Source organism: Amia ocellicauda, chromosome 12 (genome assembly GCF_036373705.1).
Source record: "Amia ocellicauda isolate fAmiCal2 chromosome 12, fAmiCal2.hap1, whole genome shotgun sequence".
NCBI classification, from domain to species: Eukaryota; Metazoa; Chordata; class Actinopteri; order Amiiformes; family Amiidae; genus Amia; species Amia ocellicauda.
Window position 1 is genome coordinate 3,700,121 of NC_089861.1, and position 21,703 is coordinate 3,721,823.

General features: G+C 39.0%; 1 protein-coding gene across 1 annotated transcript; it reads right to left on the minus strand.

Moving 5' to 3' along the window:
* Positions 1–15,099: 15,099 nt before the first annotated feature.
* scpp5 (secretory calcium-binding phosphoprotein 5) lies at positions 15,100–21,383 on the minus strand. Its single transcript, XM_066717810.1, has 13 exons — positions 21,341–21,383; positions 20,355–20,423; positions 19,672–19,743; positions 19,134–19,205; positions 18,687–18,722; positions 18,502–18,561; positions 17,791–17,823; positions 17,071–17,136; positions 16,903–16,947; positions 16,724–16,780; positions 16,446–16,631; positions 16,035–16,062; positions 15,100–15,578 (listed from the first exon to the last, which is right to left on the minus strand). The coding sequence occupies exons 2-12, from the start codon at positions 20,406–20,408 to the stop codon at positions 16,039–16,041; spliced, it is 705 nt and encodes a 234-aa protein (XP_066573907.1). The 5' UTR covers positions 20,409–20,423; positions 21,341–21,383; the 3' UTR covers positions 15,100–15,578; positions 16,035–16,038.
* Between the last annotated feature and the right edge of the window lie 320 nt (positions 21,384–21,703).

A 21,703-nucleotide genomic window follows, 5' to 3' on the forward strand; every position in this document is an offset into this window, starting at 1 on the left:
TTCGGTATTCTTCTCAGTCCTTGTTGACCCACCTGTTGTCTTTGCAGCTGATCAAGTGCAAAGGCAGGGACCTGCAAAACGACAGAACGGGAAAGGAAATACACAGACACCTCTGAAAGAATTCACTGCGAGATGAAAGGTGCTGGTCGGTATAGGAGGACCAGCTCTTGGCTTTACATAATTGCAGATGTTAGTTCAAACAGTTAAAACAAAAAGGTTAGTCAGTTTCCACACAATCACAGAGCACAGTGAAAATATTATCATTTTGTTAAATTAGAATATTTCTATCAGTAACAGGATCTTCAAGACCAGATTTTACACAATAAAGCACAATATTAGGCTGAAACTGAAACTGAAACACTGTAATTGTAAAAGCTGCCAATGAGAGTGCAGATGAACTGGCAGATGTATTTGGTGCTATATTACTGATTTAAACTTACATATGGGCTGGTCTGCTGAGGTCCTGTGTGGGGTGTGTACCTGTAGGTGGACCATATCTGTGAGAGAAATAGTGTTCATTGGTTTAAAATGCAGAATAACAGCAGCTAATGCAACAGCGTTCTTCACATCCAGTCCTCGATGGTCACAATCCAGCATGTTTGAGAGCTCTCTCTCTAAACAAGCAGCTGCATTGGCCATCAGGGAGGGGGTCAGACTGGCACAGTTATGGGCTCTCATTATGGGCTCGGGTGGAATGACAAAACAGAATTGTCTCGGCCCTCGAGGACAGGATTTGAACGACCCTGATGTGCAAGAAACATGACAAATGACCTAAAGGACCTGACACATTTCCAAACCTGTGTGGTTTAAATGCCAAGTGGCACCCAATTGAGATGAGGCAAGTACATTTATATAATAGAAAGCACCTCTGCAGTAGAATAAACTGAGGTGGGGAGTACTGGTTTTCAGGTAGCGTTTTGTCCTTCAGCACCCTGAGGTTTAACCAGATTCAAACCCTGGATGGAGAGCAAAGGGCAGCAGCTCCAGTCGTATAGCAGAGGAGAAAAGAGTTAGCATACATCTGGGCTGTGTTGTGGACGCTGCTGCTCCTGCTGGGGTCGTTGGGCCAGACCTGCTCTGGGCCAGGAAGTGACCACCTGCATGAAACAAAGCGCGTCCGTCAGCGGCATGGTTCCCCACTTGGAGCAGCACTGTTTCTTACAGCAAAGGCAGCACATTTCTATTGTTCTTTATCAATATTGGATTATACATCTGTTTTTCTTACATTAACAAGTTTTTTTAATTTTTATATAATTATTTTACACTGTTATGACATCCTCTTGGGTCTTCAAATATGTATGCTTTGTTACATTGAATGCAATGCAATTTGGTATCTTACATTTGGACTCTGCTGCACTGGCGGCTGGCTTCTCACTTGGGGAGTTTTGCCGTGTTGCTGATTAGCCTGCGTGAGATTCAGAAACGAGAACATTTTTACTATTATGAAGTGTAATTAAAGTAGCTGTACAATTACTCTTAATTACCTTAAAGCCTCTAAAATGGTGGAGGTTAACTCCCTTTTTCAGGAGAGCGGCAATCCTGTAGGTATTATAGCTGTCTCTAAATCTTCAGTCACTGAATACCTTCCAAACATATTGTGAACATATTATTTAAGCCCATTAATTGAGTAAATTAAGTATGTCAGACTTTGGATAAAAACAAAACAAACACAACCTCCCCTCAATGAAAGTTAATGCAGATTATTCCTGTTTAATACAGGAATTACAGGTAACAATAACAATGACATATTATAAGAAGGGGTATTGATTCGTAGTTATGCTTTTTTTTATAAATGCATTAATTGTTAATCTTAACAAACGAAGAATGTGGCCTACATCTTGAGTGGGTTTCTCTGGCTGGAGTGGTCTTGGCTGCGGTTCAGCGAATGAAGGATTGAGCTGTGAAAAACAAAGACAGCTTGTTTTGTAGAAACATGTTCATCTTTAAAACACAAACAAACACAGAGGCAGATTCAAAATGTGTTAAAACAATGTAGAGCTGTCCATACCTCAGGGTGAGGCTGCTGCGGTGTCGTCTCTGGGATATTTCCATAGCGTCCAAACTGTGGGACAGATTCAGATGAGTAAATTAGTATCAGCGAGGAGACTGGATGGAGGTTTAGGAAATGTGAACATTTAACAGGAGGTTGTGCTGCTACCTCTCAGCAGCTGGGGTCTGGACTCTGGGACTGAACCACAACAGCTGTGCAATTAAGAAATATGTCAACACAAAGGGGAGAGAGAATACACTGGCAATGTACAGAAACAGAAGATACAAGCGTCAATACCTCTTCACGTGGTGGCTGGTGTCTGGTCTCAGGGATGGAGCCATAAGATGGTCTGAACTGTGGGACAAAGCACATGTCAGTTCCATAAAGTATTGTTGGTGTAAAACAAAATGGACCACCTCTGCTCCAGATAAGACATCAGAAGCAAAAAGAATAAAACCAAAAAAGAGAAACAAGTCTACTTTAGGAAAGTATGGGATTTAAAAAGGACAGTTCTCAATATCAGGACTACTCCCAGCCCAGGCTGTCAGGACATTGTCTCTAATGCAGAAATGAGTAACCGTACTTGAGGATCTTGTAGACTGGGGGTCTGAGGTTTCTGCTGAGGAACATTCCTAGTATTTGGACCTCCCAGTACAAGACAAAGCACATGAGTCTTGTATTTGTAGAGACCACTACACTACTGTTCAATGAACCAGAAAGATTGAGTGGTGAAGGGCTTACGTGTAGACTTGGCTGTGCAGGAGTCTGCCATCCTATCCGTGGCCCAGTCCTATAGGCAGGGTATATCTGTATATGGGTTTTAAAAGAATCAGTGACTCAACATTAGCATTACATATATCATACGTTATGTCTATTCATAGAGAGAGAGAGAGTTTAGATTCAAAATGTGGTATACTCATTTTTTGTCAGAAATGTTGTTTTTACCAGGATTGTATTTCTGATATCCATGCTTTGTTCAAACGTCTAAAGCTACAGGGCTTTTACTTAATTGCTATTTCCAGTTTAAAACAAACCTTGAAATATCCCATAGAGGAGCAGAAGCATTGACCAGAAATTTGAAATTGAGTGAGATCTTGGTCTGGATTAAATCAAAACTTTGACCCACCCGCTAATAGCAAACTACAAACCTGTACATCATAAGAACATAAGAACAAAGAAAGTGTCCAATCGAGAGGAGGCCATTCGCCCCATCGTGCTCGTTTGATGTCCATTAATAACTAAGTGATCAAGGATCCTATCCAGTCTATTTATAAATGTTTCCAAATTGTCTCTTCAGCCACATCGCTGGGGAGTTTGTTCAGATTGTGACGCCTCTCTGTGTGAAGAAGTGTCTCCTGTTTTCTGTCTCGAATGCCTTGAAGCCCAATTTCCATTTGTGTCCCCGGGTGCGTGTGTCCCTGCTGATCTGGAAAAGCTCCTCTGGTTTGATGTAGTCGATGTCGTTCATGATTTTGAAGACTTGAATCAAGTCCCCACGTAGTCTTTATTTATAGCGGTTACATTTCTGATTAGAAGAAAGCGTCAACTTACTAAAAATGAATCCACAACTGAGTACAGTTCTGTAGTTTTCTATTAGCGGGTGGGTCAAAGATTTGATTTAATTCGGACCCTTGTTCAATTAAATACAACATGCTACATTGTCTGTTACACTGCTCTTACCAGAGGTGTCCGTGGGGGGGTTGCCTGTGATCTGGACTGGCGTGGTGTTTCTTCTTCCTGTAATGAAGTCAAAAACAGAGTCAGGCATTGGGACACAGTGTCGGGGGGAGGGGAATGAGCTGTTCCTGAAGATGATTTGTGATCTAACCTCTAAACTCTGCACAGGTCCCTGCTGTTGTTGGTACCCAAATTGGAACTGTGGAAATAATACACAATAATGTATTATAAAAGAGAGTTAGATTTTAAACAAAGGAGACTCTCGCTGCAAGTAAATTCTTAAATACTAAACTTACAGGCATCGTTGAACGTCCGTTTTCATAAGTGAAATATCCCTGATTGAGAGAAAAATACATTTCTTTAGAAAATGGTCATCAGGTCAAACAACATTATGTGTAGAATATGGAACATGGCAATGATGGACTATAAGGAGTGAAGTTGTATTTTGCTCTGAACATAGTTTATGTTTTGACCTTGGATACAAAAATAATACGAAAAATTGATGTAAAATGTTTCAGGTCTTTACACTGCTTCTCAGAGACAAAGGTGAAGATGTTTGCTATTGGATAATGGGAATTAGAAAAGAAAACCCATTTAATTTGATTTACACAGGACAAGAAAATACATCCTTAGCAATTTTCCATTGTATCTGAAGCAGAAACTGTTATTGTATGTAATGCTTCACAGGTCTGGCTGAAAACTGTCACCCAAAGTTTACAGTGGTGGAGGGAAGCACATGACCGCAGACCCACAGTAAGTCCAGCAGGTTCTGTAGGTCTCTGTTTACAAGCACACCTGCTCTGCTCACAGACTGGGAACAAGGCCCAACTGGTCCAGGGTAGCACATACATGGTCCAGTTAATCTGGGCTACAAATCACTCACTTGTTGTCGCTGCTGAGGAATGCCAGACCATCTGAATGACTGCATGAGTGCCTGTGGAGAAAAGCATTTCTGTCATCACCCTGTCCAGTACCTTGTGCTGCAGTGGGGGGGTAGCTTATTTACAGCTAAGACTTGAGGTTATGTAATTGTGAGAGGATTTATATATATATATATTTACATAAATATATTTAGAATTTACTATCTATCAGGAAAAAAAGGTGACACCGTTTGCTGGCCCTCCTGAAAGTGCATCTGTAAGAAAATAGTTTACCTCGTGGCTCGTGCTCAAAGAACCAGGACCAATCTGTGAAACATAGAAAGAATTAGTTTGCAAGAAGATATGCTTTTCTTAATTGTGGAATACCCAAATATACACTCACCTAAAGAATTATTAGGAACACCTGTTCAATTTCTCATTAATGCAATTATCTGACCAACCAATCACATGGCAGTTGCTTCAATGCATTTAGGGGTGTGGTCCTGGTCAAGACAATCTCCTGAACTCCAAACTGAATGTCTGAATGGGAAAGAAAGGTGATTTAAGCAATTTTGAGCGTGGCATGGTTGTTGGTGCCAGACGGGCCGGTCTGAGTATTTCACAATCTGCTCAGTTACTGGGATTTTCACGCACAACCATTTCTAGGGTTTACAAAGAATGGTGTGAAAAGGGAAAAACATCCAGTATGCGGCAGTCCTGTGGGCGAAAATGCCTTGTTGATGCTAGAGGTCAGAGGAGAATGGGCCGACTGATTCAAGCTGATAGAAGAGCAACTTTGACTGAAATAACCACTCGTTACAACCGAGGTATGCAGCAAAGCATTTGTGAAGCCACAACATGTACAACCTTGAGGCGGATGGGCTACAACAGCAGAAGACCCCACCGGGTACCACTCATCTCCCCTACTAATAGGAAACGGAGGCTACAATTTGCACAAGCTCACCAAAATTGGACAGTTGAAGACTGGAAAAATGTTGCCTGGTCTGATGAGTCTCGATTTCTGTTGAGACATTCAGATGGTAGAGTCAGAATTTGGCGTAAACAGAATGAGAACATGGATCCATCATGCCTTGTTACCACTGTGCAGGCTGGTGGTGGTGGTGTAATGGTGTGGGGGATGTTTTCTTGGCACACTTTAGGCCCCTTAGTGCCAATTGGGCATCGTTTAAATGCCACGGCCTACCTGAGCATTGTTTCTGACCATGTCCATCCCTTTATGACCACCATGTACCCATCCTCTGATGGCTACTTCCAGCAGGATAATGCACCATGTCACAAAGGTCGAATCATTTCAAATTGGTTTCTTGAACATGACAATGAGTTCACTGTACTAAACTGGCCCCCACAGTCACCAGATCTCAACCCAATAGAGCATCTTTGGGATGTGGTGGAACGGGAGCTTCGTGCCCTGGATGTGCATCCCACAAATCTCCATCAACTGCAAGATGCTATCCTATCAATATGGGCCAACATTTCTAAAGAATGCTTTCAGCACCTTGTTGAATCAATGCCACGTAGAATTAAGGCAGTTCTGAAGGCGAAAGGGGGTCAAACACAGTATTAGTATGGTGTTCCTAATAATCCTTTAGGTGAGTGTATATATATATATATCTCCTTCTTAAACCCCATAGTTGTTTGCTGTATCCTGGGAGAATACAAGGAACAATGATTTTCTCTCCTTTAGGTTGTAAAATTCAGATAATCTTCAATGTTTAATCAAGTTTAATTTCAGCTGCACCAAACACAGACATACAGATGTTACGCTAATTCTGACAATCAAAAGACAGAAAGATACTTAATTCCTGATACCTGCAATGCACTGCAGTTAAGCTGGCACACATATGCTAATTTTAAAACAAAACCCACAATGCAATTGGAGTTAATGAATGTATTCCATTGGGGCCCCTTTTTGTACAACATTATAAAACATGCTTTTTGTTTAAAGCCATACACTAAATGATACTTTAGTGTTTTCAATGGTTTTATATATTTTTGTGTGTGGTCAAAATCTCTCCTCTTTTTTACGTTATTTTTAGATTGCGTGTACCATCGCCCTTGACTTCATTCTCTTAACACACACTGGTGCATCGACTGCCAGATGAAGAAAAATATACAGAGAATAAACAATTAATGTTTAATATTTGATTACTTCCTTCCCTTCTAATTCCTGAACATGACAAAAAGAACATATTACTGACAGACAAATGAAAGATCAAACACTTACTGGTAAAGCCAGACATGTGCCCAGGAAGCACAGAATCAGTGCTGCCGTCTTCATCTCACAAAACAACACTTATAAAAATACAAAAAAGAGCTGAATTATTTTTGTTCGCCTACAGTAATTACTGATTCTATTCGCTGGTTTCATACCAGAACCCATACAAATCTACAATCAGGTGTTAGTTCAAAGGAATGTAAGATTTAGTTTTTCCCTTTTCTTTCTAACAAAACAACTGAAGTCCCTTGAGAATAGCGATATTTTAAGAACCTTAGCTTCACATTGGTCATTTGTACCTGCACAAGCTGTCAAACTCTTTTAATTGTTTAACTGGACTATATATATATATATATATATATATATATATATATATATATATACAAAATCAACTCATTAACCATTAGAATACCTTCAGTTCTTATTGAATTATCTGAAATATATTACCTTTCCTTGACAGAATCAGTCTGAATGCAGGAAGCTGAGAAAATAAGATTACAATCAATCAAAAAGTAAAAGGTTTCTTACTTTCTCCTGTAAGATATAAAGCTAAGCAGAGCAGAATTTAAAGCCTGTATATTCTAAGAAGCAACCAATCGCATTGTAGTGTATGGGGGATGGGGGGGAGGCACATTGTTGAAAAATTACAGTGCTGTAACACTTCATTACTCTTCAGAATTGAAGTGAAGATTAAATATATACATTACTCCATGATCTGTAATAAGACACTATAGGATCCTGCTTAGGGTACAGTCTCTGACAACTACAGAAACTCCTCCTTGATACCCTGGAAGTGTAAGTGAGTGAGTGACTGGGAAATATGCAAGTGTGTGTGTACACCGCTGTTTCTATGCAAACACCTGTATGCATAGCTTTCTGATATCAAGATCTCCTTTGCTTCTGATTCATATTCCCATTTGATTTTCTAGCACTTTATTTAACTGAAAGCACAAGTATAGCATCAGTAAGTGTACACGTTGGGTGATGTTTTAGTGATGTCACTTGAGTGAGCAAGGGAGTGGGGTATGGGAAGGATCGGAAATCGAGTAACCGTCGGTACGCAGCTGCATAAGCTTTAGAGTATTCCTCCATCCCTGTATTTTATAGCTGTTGATCAGTACTGAAAGGCTTTATTCTGTATACATTTCTAACCGTATATTGAAATCATAAAATAGATTAATTTGATAGGATGAGCTACTCCATACAACATACATTTTACACATAATTTGTGTGTCTGTTATGTTTACTTATTTTCTCAATGGTCTCCACTTGTCACCTTTAACGCAAAGAATGCCGGGACTCTGAAACCATTTCTTTAGAAGTAGACCACAGTACTTCAACAATGCAAGGGAAGGTAACAAGGGAGCAGTTTGAGACACAGCTTATGTATGAACATATATAGACACAACCTGTTCCCACAGTCTTTCTCAAATATTGATTGATGAATTTAAATGTGACATAATTATAATATATATTTTTGAAGAGAATGGTCACAAGGCTATCAATTCATGCTGAGAAGAATATGTATATATATGCAGCTCTGGCAAAAAATAAGAGACCACTTAACATTGATTTCTGAACTGGGAGCGGTCTCTTATTTTTTTCCAGGACTGTATATATGGATAGATAGATAGATAGACAGATAGATAGATAGATAGTTCTAAAAAAACATATCTGTTCAAGTTCACACAAAAATGTGTTTGCTGACAAATGGCTCAGTAAACAAAGATTTGACTTAACTAGCAGAGTGGAAATGTTTTCCTACATCAGAAGTGCAAATGCAAGGTACGAGCAAATTTGTCTGAATAAAACAAAAGCTGATTTCCTTGAAAAGGGTGGCGCAGTTTAAATGATGCCTTCAGCAACAGATTTTAATAACACGTCTAAGAGAACCTCTTTGGAACATGCTGATCTGGTGTTAGAACTTAAAACATAGCTGCTACATCCCTCTGAAAACACTGCGACGGTTTGAAACAACTCGAAAGAGGTCAACAAGTTGTCATGATTGATTTATGGTTCACAACAGGTGTTGAAGAGGAGACTAAATCATTAGTACTGTATATTTACAAACTGCTACAGAACAAACAGGATTCCTGAACTTTTAAGGATCCCTTCACATCACATGACACTAAAAAACAATCAACACATCTTGACTGAAGTTTATTGGTGAAAGGACATATTCTACATGATACATTCTCAATGAAGGCTGATTATTTTGTTTGTAAAGCTTATTAGTAATATATCAGTATATCATTAAATAATCCCAGGTGAATTCTTCACCCTTTAACTACTGACTCAAATATTTATTGTGTAAAGCATGAATGAGAAGCATGTACTGTTCCATACAGTTTTAGGTTTTATTCTTTCTGTCATTCACTCTTAAGTTTAGAGGGTGTATATTAATTGGTAATAGCGAATAATACATTAATATACACACTTATTGTGTTGTTAAGTGTTAATTGACATGGTCAGTTATTGAGTATTAGCTTCTGTCTGTAGTTGTAAGGATTAAGAAACATAACTAGATAATGCGTTGGTTTACAAACAGATTTATTTTGTTGTTAGCTACTAAAATTGTTGAGCATTAGTAGTAGATGTACTACATAATTTATTGTAACCCTTAGCTGTCTGAATAAACAAGGGATAATAAACTGTTTACAATCAGCCAACCAAAAATTTATAACAAAATGACAATAACAAATGTATAACATGTTTAGAACCCTGTTATTAACAGCTAATACATATACATAATTATTCTGAGAAAAAAAGGGTGACCTTATTCTTAATGGTCAGCTCTTGCTATGCATAAGCTTTTCAATGTGGAATATTTCATTTTTCTTGTTTCATTAAGATAAAAATAAAAAATCCTTCACAACCAGCAGTTTAATTACACATGTTTAACAGTGTTACCAATTACTAAAACAAACTGCTGTGTTAAGCATCTGAAATACATCTTACAGGGCATATTCTTGTCACTCCGAGAGAAGACTGACTCCTCTGGTGGAAACAACTGTAATTTATGAACAATACATTTGCAAACTTAATTGCTTCAGACTTGTACTGTAACGTTGGCATGTTATTATATTTCTGGTAAAGTTCCACAAAGTTCATGAAACCTTTCAATTTTTTCAAATCCTGTTTCTTTAAGGATATAGTGGGAGGAAATGTGTTTGAAGGGAAATGCTTCTAAACTAAATTGTTTTGCTAAATGTTCTCATTGAAGACATTTACATGTGGGGTTAAGTCATGCCACATGTGCTTTAACTGACAGATTGAAATGGGTGAGACAAAATCATTTATTTTGTGCTTTCTGCATAGAGACTAACTGAGGAGCTTGTGACTTAGTTGGCGTGCCTATACAGGTGCCCCACATCTTGCACGGGGGTTGCTTTCCTGTCCCCCTGCATAAAGCCAAAACCGTGTATAGCCAAGACTACTCTTATAAACACTGCACCCTATTGCACCCTACTTACACACCAGTAATGTAGTTTTGCATTAATGTATAGGTACTGTACCTTTTTGTTTTTAAATCTGCATTAAAGGGCAATTAAAAGTAGAGCGGCCATATGATGAAATGATGAGGACAGCTGCTATACACAGCTGAGACAAAGCTTTTCATCTAATATCAGTACAGATTGTGCTCTCTTTTCTCTGTGGCAGTAGCAGTAGTTGGCTTGCGTTTAGTAGCCATATGTTGCAGAGAAAACAAAATTATAAATGAAAGTTAGAAGAAAAACCTTTATCGAGAAGTGGGGACACTTACAGACAGAGAGAAGTACTTATGCTGTGAAGCACCGGGATCCTGTAGGAGAACAAAAAAATTCCTGCTTAGTTGGTGCACAGATTAATCATTAAAAATATAGTTTTTCTTCATTTGTATTAATTGTAATACTTTTTTTGCCAACTGCGTAAAGCTGAGACCACGTAAGAAAAGTCTGTAAGGTGTAGAGCACCTGTAGATTAGAGAGTAGAACTAACCTATACTTTAAAGTATTATTATTTACATGTTTATATCAAAAAGTAATTTATTCTCACTACTAAACATGGTGCAAATGTAAGAAGAAATTGTTCAAAACTCTTTTATTGTGTATTTATAATCTTAATTTTGCAATTCCTAAACCAAAGTGTAACCACATACAATATGTATGGCCAAGTACATTGGACAAGTTTAAGTTCATTTGACATTTGAAACCCAAATTAGGTTAGGTCTCAACTATGGTGCAATAAATACTGTATTGTTGTCCTGTGTGGAAAATAGCTTCAATGTAAACTGTCTTAGGTGGAGAAAGTTATTTAAAGACAGTATTGTCACCCAAATAACCAGCACACGGACATGAAAGTAGAAACAAAGCTGTGTTAAGGGCTAGAAAGATGTTTTCTCTATGCAATTGAAGTTACTGGATACGAATAAACTCCATGGCCTGCGACTCTGGAAGGGACAGAGGAAGGACACGACCTCGAGGAGGAGATGTACCAGGAAGCAGGTCGATTGGCGCAGTCCCAGGAATGGTGTGGAGGAAGACATGAGGCTTGTGATTTGCTAAACATAGCTGCCAGGTCCTTGTATTCGGAAGGAAACTTGGGAGGGGTAGACAGGAGTGGACTTTCAACATAAGGACAAGACAAGAGGAGAAGCATGTAGACCCCCAGAAGATAATGTCCTTATTAGTCCAGGAGATGACCGGTTTGTGTTGCATGAGCCAGCGAAGCCCGAGTATAATATCGGCTCTGGGGGATTCTATTACCAACAAGGACAATTGTTCAGTGTACAGCAAGCCGAAGGACATGGTTATGGGGTGATTCCTCTGGGACACTGGATCATAAGAACATAAGAACATAAGAAAGTTTACAAACGAGAGGAGGCCATTTGACGCAACGTGCTCATTTGGTGTCCTGTCGGATCGGAACTGATGAGTTGATTGTTGACTGCCCAAAGGCGCAGAGGAGGTGAACATGGGGAATATTAAGATGATTTACTGCTCATCTGTCTATGAAGTTCCCCGCAGACCCTGAATCTAGCAATGCAGACAAAAAGACATGTTAACCCAAGCTGGATCCTTGCTTGGACAAGACATTGATCAGGCGTCACCAGAAGACAAAGAGAAGTACTCACAGAAGTAGATGACAGGGGAGGATCCTGGATGATGGGCACATGTCTCATGGAAGTGCCCTGGTTGTCCGCAATACAGACACAGTCGCTGTTGGAATCTCCTTTGTCTGTCCTCCACAGATAGATGGTGTGTCCCAGTTCCATGGGTTCCGGTTTGTGTACGAAGCTGGGTGATTGTTGTAGTATGGGTGGTGATCAAGAGGTTGTGGACATGGAGCGTTTTCCTCTGGTTCTGAGAAGGTTATCAAAGCAGACAATGAGCTGAAGGAGTGTTTCCAAGTTTTCATCTTTACAGGCCAGTTCAGTTTGCAGATCACTGTGTAGACCGCGATGGAATACAGTAATCAATGCCCGCTCATCCCATCCACTGCTCTCAGCCAGGGTTCGAAACTTTAGGGGATATTCAGCGGCAGTAAAGGTGCCTTGATGTCAAGAGAGTAGTTGTTCCCCAGCTCCTCCTGCTGCCGGATGATTGAATAAATCTTTGAAATGTTCCAGAAAAGCAGGTATTTGGTTACTTCTCCTTGACGAGACCATACAGCTGAAGAACACTGAAGCGCCTTACCGGTAAGTCATGTAATTATAAATGCTAATTTAGCAGCTGAGTTGGGAACATGGGCAAAGTACAGGGAGCATTGTAGAACAAAGCCCTTACAGCGATCCAGAGAGCTGTCATATTTTTCCAGAATGGCTGGCTGCACGGGTTGGACTGGAGCGAGAGCACTCGGGGGTTGTGGATCTGGCACTGGGATTCTCTTTGAGCAGCCTGTCCAACTTGGTTTTGATTTGCCGCAACATCACATCTGTGGAATCACGCTTACCAGGACAGGGCAGGGGTGACCCAAGCGACCCAAGGGACTCGATCACAAAAGTGAATACAAGGCAAAAGAAACGGAATACAGAGGTCAAGGCACAGAAGGATGATGATGATGATAATGATATTAACAGACACACACATAGTGATACACTGGCACAGTAACAGATACACATGTCTTGTACATAAAAAACTTAATAATGGGGAAGGAGTTGGAGAGAAAAATGAGTACACGCATTCTATGTTAATTACATATACATGTACAGTACAAACTTTATTTTTCTCTTGGCCTCCATTTTTTGTCACCATATGAAATTAAGTCCCACCAAATTTCCATTCATGTAGTGTGAAACAATTATAGGTAGTGTCACTTGAGAAAAAGTTAGAAAATATTTGTTTAATTCTGGTATTATTCATTACATTCTGTACATTATTCTGTACATCGAACACAATTGAGCACAGATATTTGTATATAGCGATAGATGACTTCCTGTAATAAAATAATCAGATTAAATCAAGATGTCTTGAACAGTCAGAACTAAGGACTCGAAATGACTTGAGCCAGATAGGTGACTCGACTTGACTCAACAAATTCAGTGACTCGACTCGACTCAACTCGAGCTCGGCACGTCACGGACTCGACTCGAGACGTTACTTGTAAATTCCTCCACTCGACTCGAGTCTCAGTTTTAGTGACTTGGTTACAGCTCTGCAGTCTGTAACGAAGTACTACAGTGAGAGGAACCCAGGTGCGGAGAGAGAGATAGTCAGAGACGGGCTGGGGTCAATCCCGGCAAACAATAAAGTCCAGGAGAATTCAGAAGGTGTGGTTGTTAAGGCAAGCAGGAGGTCAGAGATCAGGCGAACAGAATAGTAGGGAAAATCCAGGAGTCAGTGATCAAAAGTACAGGTTAGGTCGAAGGCAAGAAATCACAATGGTTCAGGAGAATGCTTAGAGATGTAACTGGAAGGTTCACAAGACTAGCAATGATAGGGACTCAGCAAGGGGTTTACATGTGGAGCAGAGGTGAGCAGAGAGCCGTGATGGGGAGTGCTGGTCAAATGGGAGCAGAGGATGATAAAGAAAGTGCACATGGTGTTGAGAAATTTTACTGAGGAATTGCAAGAGTGGTTGAGGAATGTGATTGAGCCAGGGTTCTAGAATTCGGGCGATGATGGCCTCTGGTGGTGAACTTGGGAATTGTGGGATGAAACTGTGAGTCTCCTTGTTGCCGGTATTTCATCATGCAACTCCATTGATTTGATTATACAAGTCTGGGAATTATATTAAAGAAACTGTTTATATTTGAATCTACTCAGTACTACACATTACCCTCATTTTTAGTTTTTCAGATGTTTAACGTTCGACAGGAGCAGAAATTATCATCAGAGGTGTAGCCAGTCTCCAGAGAGTCGGACCTCTTTCCTCCCCCTTCTCATTAACCCTTTCACACTAGCACACCAACGCAGGTTATGACACACTCAGGAAGTGTTTCAGCTAGCACTGACCTGTGTGAAGCGTGAAGACAGGCCCTGTGCTCTGTGGACTTCCTACAGTGACTGCAGATCTGACCAGCATATTGAAACTGTAGCGTGAAAGTGAGTAAACGACCTGTAGAGGATACTGCTGTGAACGGGGCCTTAGGGATGTTGTTTAGGATGGGTGTGGGGAATCCAAGAAACTGGACTCCTGCCAAATCTACAAGTGCTTATTATGGTAAGACATGAGAAAATTTCTACCTGTGTCTGTACATTTAATTGGTTGCCTACTCAGAGGGGTTTAGAGAGCTGTGAAGTAGTTACATGTTATTAAGGACAAGATTGAAAACCATTATTATTCAGCTTTTCATGGCATTTACACAACTAAAGAAAACATATTTCTGACACCAAGGTGTAGAAAAAAATATATAGTAAAAAAGTATCCTATTAAGCATAATTACATAGTTGTGAAAAAAACAGAAGATGTGTAATATTTTTTTAATGGATCCTTGTAGAGCTGTTTAAAGTTTTGTTCATTTTAAGCTACATTCCCATCCCCCATCAGTATCATCTGAACATGAATGTTATTATTTTTCTTAAGTATTGATTATATTGCCAAGTTTACAGGGGACTCAGATGAGCACTATAACTGTCTAATTGAATGGCCTTACACAGTGTAAATCAGGGCTTATCTGAAGAGACATTTAAATAAATAATGTTTCTCTGTTTGGTTCTTAAGCAACAAAGATTAAGACCCTTAGTAAAGAGGACACATATCTTACATCTTATGTTCTTTCATTGTAAATCCTTACTTTTTGTGTGGATGTTTTTAGGGAATGTATAAACTTTACAAAGTTTATATTGCTAATATGAACAGTTTACTTAATGTCCACAGAAGAGGGAGAACCACCTTAACACAGTACAATGTTTTTGTGATGGTTTAAAACTTTATTTCTAAGATTAGCATATTTTATTTCAAACAGCAGTACAGGATTTTGTTCTTTTGTTTGTTTAAAACAGCTGCACAGTTTCATTTTCACATCTGACATCTGACATACTTCATGAAATAGTCTGTCACAGCATTGACAAAACAAAAGAAACTTAATACCATGGCTGACATACATAACACCAAAGAGAAGCATCACATCAGCATTAGAGAGGACACGTTAATCAGCTAGCTCTACAAAGACTATTTTCCTGCTGTCATCCCACTTCTAAAGGATCGGTCCCATCTTCTTTTATATATTGAGCTCAATTCTGAAGAGCGGATCCAGCATGCATTGCTACACGTTAAGAATATTCTTCTCCATCTACCTGAATGAAAATTAAGAGCAAAAGGACACATTGGGGAACAGTGACTTTTCACATGCCCCCTCAGTTCGAAGACCAGCTTCAATTCAAAATGACAGCATCTATGAAGGGAACGAGAAAGCATTTTAGAAACACTTTAGTTCTGAGGTTGTAAATATCAATGTATACATGATTTCTGAACAATTCTATTAGTACAGAATTATACATTTATAAAACGTGGACATATGGGAACTTTGTTAAGAAATAATAATAATAATAATAATAATAATAATAATAATAATAATAATGGGGTGTATTTACTCTTAAAGAGCACAAAGTGTTGTAGTGTTGTTGGTTTTTGCAGTATCTTGAATAATATATTCTCTGTAATGGACAATTTTAATATGAATTTCCTAAAATAAGTAAAACATAATGTGTCTTCCTTTATGGATGACATATTAAGAAGTGATTCGCTTTCTCCCCAACCCCATCAGCCCCCCTCTCCCACCCACTCTGGCCTTCTTTATGTAAAAAGAGTAATATGGAGTAAAGAAAAGTCCCACTGAGTGTTTACATACCAAGTCAATCCCTCTTTTCCAAAGGGGGCTGCAATGAGAAGAACCATGTTTCCAAGTTAGTCAAAAAGTTTCATAGCCAAGCCCAGACAAGAGTGTTTTTACACCAAATCGCATTAATATAAAAGAGAAGGATGATTATTTCCTTTTGCTAGAAAGGGAAACAATTCCTTCACTCTTAAGACATCCTCATAGTTATGTTCTGCCCCAGGAATACTCTAGACCCAAGTTAAAAGGTTTTATGGACTGTTCAACTTATAATTCTGATCTATAACTGATTAGTTAGGTTTGGAACATACCGATACTTTGGAACAATCATCCTGTATACAGCAACTCTGAAAAATCAACAGGATGGGGACTTTCCAAAACCAGGACTTGAGACCACAAATATGGCACAGTAGAAAAAGGTCTTACGTTCTGACTTGGGAAGGCAGGGTTCACCGACTGAACTGATTGGACAGGTTGGATGGGTTGGATGGGTTGGATGGGTTGGACGGGCTGGATAGGTTGGACGGGCTGGATAGGTTGGATGGGTTGGACAGGTTGGGCTGGTTGGATTGGTTCCTGAGGGACAGGCTGGGGGACAAGGTAAGGGACCGACTGTGAATGAAAAGATGGATGCCATTAAACAGGAAAGGACAGGGATTAACACATGAGACTGGGAGTTTAGCCTTTGTTTTTTTCATTTTTACCTGTGGCCTTACAAAAGGGTTCTGCGGGGCTGGTGCCATTCCAAGATATGGGAACATCTGTGGAAAGACAAAGGCACAGAGAAACTACAGTAATCAAAGCAGGGGAGTGGCAACCATGACACGATTACATTCATAATAGTCATAAAATAAACAAAGGATTGCTTGCTTGAGTATCTTACATTGTTGTTTGACTGAGGTGGCATGTTTCCAAAGGTAGGGTACACCTGCAGGGAAAGTTTTGAAGAAAAGGAAATACATGAAAAAGAGGTTCATGTATTTTCTGCCCCCCACATTAAATACATAAAAGAAACATAAGAGTAATGGGTGAAGGGAATTAGATGTCTTACAATTGGCTGTTGGTGATGCACTGTTTGAGACGCAGTTTGTGTTGGTGCATTTCCATACGGGTACATCTGCTTAAAATCAAAAAGAGGATTCAGCAAATTGATATTTTCAGCTCATTATGTAAAACTGGGTGTGTGCAAGTGTGAGGTATTGTATATATCTGCACAAGAGCTCGACCAATACAGTTTTTTGGGGTCCGATACTGATACTGATAACTTTCACGATTACTGATATATCTGCCAATATTTACTTTTTGGTAGCATACAAAACATACATTTTCCTACATGGATCGCTCAACTTTGGCTCTCAGACAAATATGTAGGATTTTTATACCGATATTTCTGTAAAATGCAATAATATGCAGATAATATCTGTGCTCCAATATATCTGTTGGGCCCTAATCTGCACTGTAAGGAAAATAAACACAACAATAAATACACGTGGCCACTGTGTTAGATTGGGCATCCCAGGGAGGTTTTGCAAAAGACACAGAGTGAAATTCCAGTAGCATGTAGTACCTCAAATAATTTGAGTTTTAAGTGTTTTTAAATGATTATTCATAAAACGTAGAACAAAAATGAATTAGTGTTACATGGATTCATCTTATTAATCAGCTTTATCTCATATAGATCAGATCGAGTCTCACATGGCACATACACCAAATAAAACTAAATATATACATTCTATATAATTTGATTGATCTCACTTAATCTATGGTTTACCTGTTGCTGCTGTCCAAGAGTAATTGGGTACATCTGGAAGACCAAGAGACAGATGTTGAGATTGATTAATGATTTTTGTAAGCCAGACACATTACTACAGGAGTGCTGATCTATTACTGACGTCTGGGCTGACATTCAGTACAGTCAGAGCCCACACAGGCCAAGGCCACCTGGGAAACTGCCCATATGCCCAAATTGGCCCCTACAACATATGAAATATATAGATTTGTTCCATATGGTCAGTGGGCACAGGGGGACATTTACTCTAACAATTTCCCCACAATGAGAGAAGACAACGTTTTTGTATGGTAAATCATCCATCTTGCCTAACATTAACAATATTGTATTTACAATATGCAAAATACAAACCTGGAACAAGTGATTTGCATGGAAAATATTTCTCAAAGACAATCTCTGTTGGATACTAAATCACAAGGCTGGATTGAATGGATGAGATGCTTGTTGCTTGGGCTGAAACAATATAGTCTGAAGATATATTTAAAAATGCTTTTGCAGTAGTACAAATGTCTGGAAAATATATTGGAACACCTTTTGAATATAGCATATTTTTTAATTGTACATACTCACACACACACACACACACACACATATATATATATTATGACAGTTTCAGAATGTTTTCTTCCTCTATAGCTTCACCCCCACATTTCCTTCTGGTGGGATATTTTATATAAACAAAGTTAGACTTACAATTTCCAAACTCTGTCTTCCAGGGCCCTGAGGGATCTTCTGTTTGATGTATGCTTGAGTCTGCACAGTGTTAGGGAATGGAGAACACCAGGTTAGATTGAAAGCACAACACCAAAGAGTGTTCAATAAGTTTAGGAATACACATCAGCGCAGGTTTCAGAGAGACGTGAGAACACAATACTTACTGCTCCTGATTGCGGAGTCATTCCTAAAGGAAATATCTACAGAAAATAAGGGACAGATTTAGAATTCAGCATCAAACAGGACACTAGAATCATGACATCCTCTTATTCGCTGGCAAGTGCCTGTGGCTGGCTCAATAGTTTAATGGACATGGCGAAACAGAAGGGTTCCAAAGCAGGAATTGTTCAATGAATACACCATTAACCAAAGCACCCTAAAACTGATGTCCAGCTGCACCACTTTAGCACCACCAGCTTGCAATCACCGCCAATTAAATCTATTTTTCATATATATATATATATATATATATATATATAGTATTGTAATATGGTTAATATTTTAACAGTGACCAGATCGAGCTGCTGCCACTGCAGGACTGTAGGGCTGATTTTAGGGCATCTTAACGAAAACAGTCGAGGCAGAATAACGGAAATCTGATCGCAACTTACAATCTCATAGCTGGCCGCTTTGGCTGGTCCTTGCTGTTGGGGAATCTGTAGTGGTGGAGCATAAGGATTGATCTGCGGAAGTAAGGACAAGAATAATATGATTATGATTCTGTAGTATTAATAAGAATGTATTTATTATTAACAGAAATAGGTCTCACTTTACAATAATGTCTGCCAATTCCTCTTGACTTAATATAGGAATATCTCAGGATGAACACGTGCGTATCTCCTGTGCGTCCTCTGATCTCTGAGGTTGATCAGATGTGTAACAGTTAAGGTTAAGCTGAGGGTCAAGGCTTGGGGTTAGGGTTATAGACTGCGATTGGGGTTATAGACTGTGATTCGAGCTGAGACAAGTTTGTGGGATGTACATGTGTTATTCCTGCAGGATTCACTTTTGCTTCCATAAGACAGAGTTTCTATAGATCATAAACTTGCAAAAGCTAAAAGGAATGTCTTAATTTGCCTGTTGTTCCTCGGGAGCAGGCAATGCTCTTGTCTGATGCATCTTTTGTTTCGACATTTGTATAAAGTTTACCTGTTGACGTTGTCCCTGCTGTTCAACAGGCTGCCATGGTGTTTCTACATGGGGGAGGTATTGATATAAAGCCTGCATATGTAAAGAAGAGGAGTTTAGGCTTCGTTAAGAGGAATGTATGTTTTTTACTTTTTTCAACTATATCAAAGTAAAGAATGAACTACAAAAAACAAATTGTTGCAGTGACACCTGGAATTTTTATTTGTAAATTGAAAGGTTTTTAAGATTTGAATGAATAGCCAGGCAGTGCTAAAGGCAAAATATAGGCCTGTTTTGCCTTATCCCCTGAATTGCAAATTACAAACTTGTACCCTCTGAAGTTTTTAATTTTGAATTAAGTACAAAGCTGCTTGTGACAATCAATTAAACCACCACTATGTACAAGTTTGTGATTCACCTGTAGCTGAAAGTTTTGATTTAGTCTTGGTCACAGTTTAGAGATTACAGAAATATCTATGAAAAAGAAATGTCTGAAAACAGATGTTCTTGTCATGATCTTTTCCAGGAGATTTATTAGTTCTGATAATACTGTCTCAGTACTGTACCACAACAGTTTCAAAACGGAACTAGCTTCTGTAGAAACATTTAAATACAATTAAATCCTTGTTCTTCCCCTCATTGTACCAATGCTTTCTTTGATTGGGGTACTTCTATAAATTATTAGATATTTGTTTTTTACTTACCGGGGCTGCAAATGTGGTGCCACATAAGCACATGAACAAGAGAGCAGACTTCATTTTTGTACTATATTCCTGTGAAAAGAAAAGGTGACCAGTTTATAATATGACTACAAGAGAGGCCAATTACACAGAAACCACAATTAATTATAATCCACCAGGAAGCAGTAATCTAGCACATTATTGTGTGGTAGTATATTGCACCGTATCGTTTTGCATTGTAGTCTACATGCAGATCTTGGTAGTGTAACAAAGATTAGTAGAAAATGAGTCAGCACTGTAGACCAATGGTTTTCAACCAATGTGTAGTGGCCAAATCTCACATGAGTAAAACTGAAATACAGACATTTTAAAAAATACAGCTCTCACTTATTTACATAAAATACATTCATTCTCAGGTGTCTCACTGAGTTAAGTGTGATTTTCAAGTTAATAATGGCGAGGGTGGGCAGGCAAGTGGGCAGGAGGGGTTCAGGGTGCCTGACAACATAAAGGTTAAGCAACTAAAGTCTAAATAGTTTGGGAAACCCTGTTATAGACCACATATTGTGTACCTTTACTCAACAATAATTAGTTTGAACAGTTAGTTTTGAACATGGCACTCTAGAAACCTGGTAAAAAAAAACTGGTTTATATCTGCGTATTTGCCTCTTGAAATTCATGTTTCTGAAAGTAGGTCTGAAAAATAATGCACAGAAGTAGAAAACAGTCAGAGAACAGCCTATCAGACTATCTAGTCTTTCTACACTAACAAAGTCACACATTTCATTGGTAAATATAAATCTGGTGTTACAAAGTCTATGCTATGATATGTTTTTTTAAGTTTTACTGTTGAAAGTTTATCCTAAAAGACCTGCAGGCCAGCCACTACTGCATAGTCAGGAATGCACAGTTTTCAACTTCTTTACCCTTTGGTTAGAGAAGTCAGAAGTATCTGGCATCACAGCGATGACTAATAAAATGCAATTGGGTGTGGGGAAAAAGTACTTTACCTTTGAGGACGCTTCAGGAAATCAATCTCCTTTGCAGAAACAGAAGGCAGTGTAAGTCTTCAGAGTACACCGGCTGTTTAAATACTGATGTCCCCAGCGAATAACCAATCGCTGCATTTTCACCTGCGTCTGACATCACCTGCACTGCACACGTACACTTTGCCATTACATTTCAGACGAACCATTTTCCAGCCACCTCTTTAATTATTTCTAATAACACAGTAGTGAATTATGCCTAGATCAGCGGGGGCATGACTGGGGTGGAGGGGGTGGGGGTTGTGTGCTAATGTTGTAATTAATTTTACCTTCCATTTAAACATGTTTTACGTTTATAGTGTTACAATCATAATATCTTAATACATT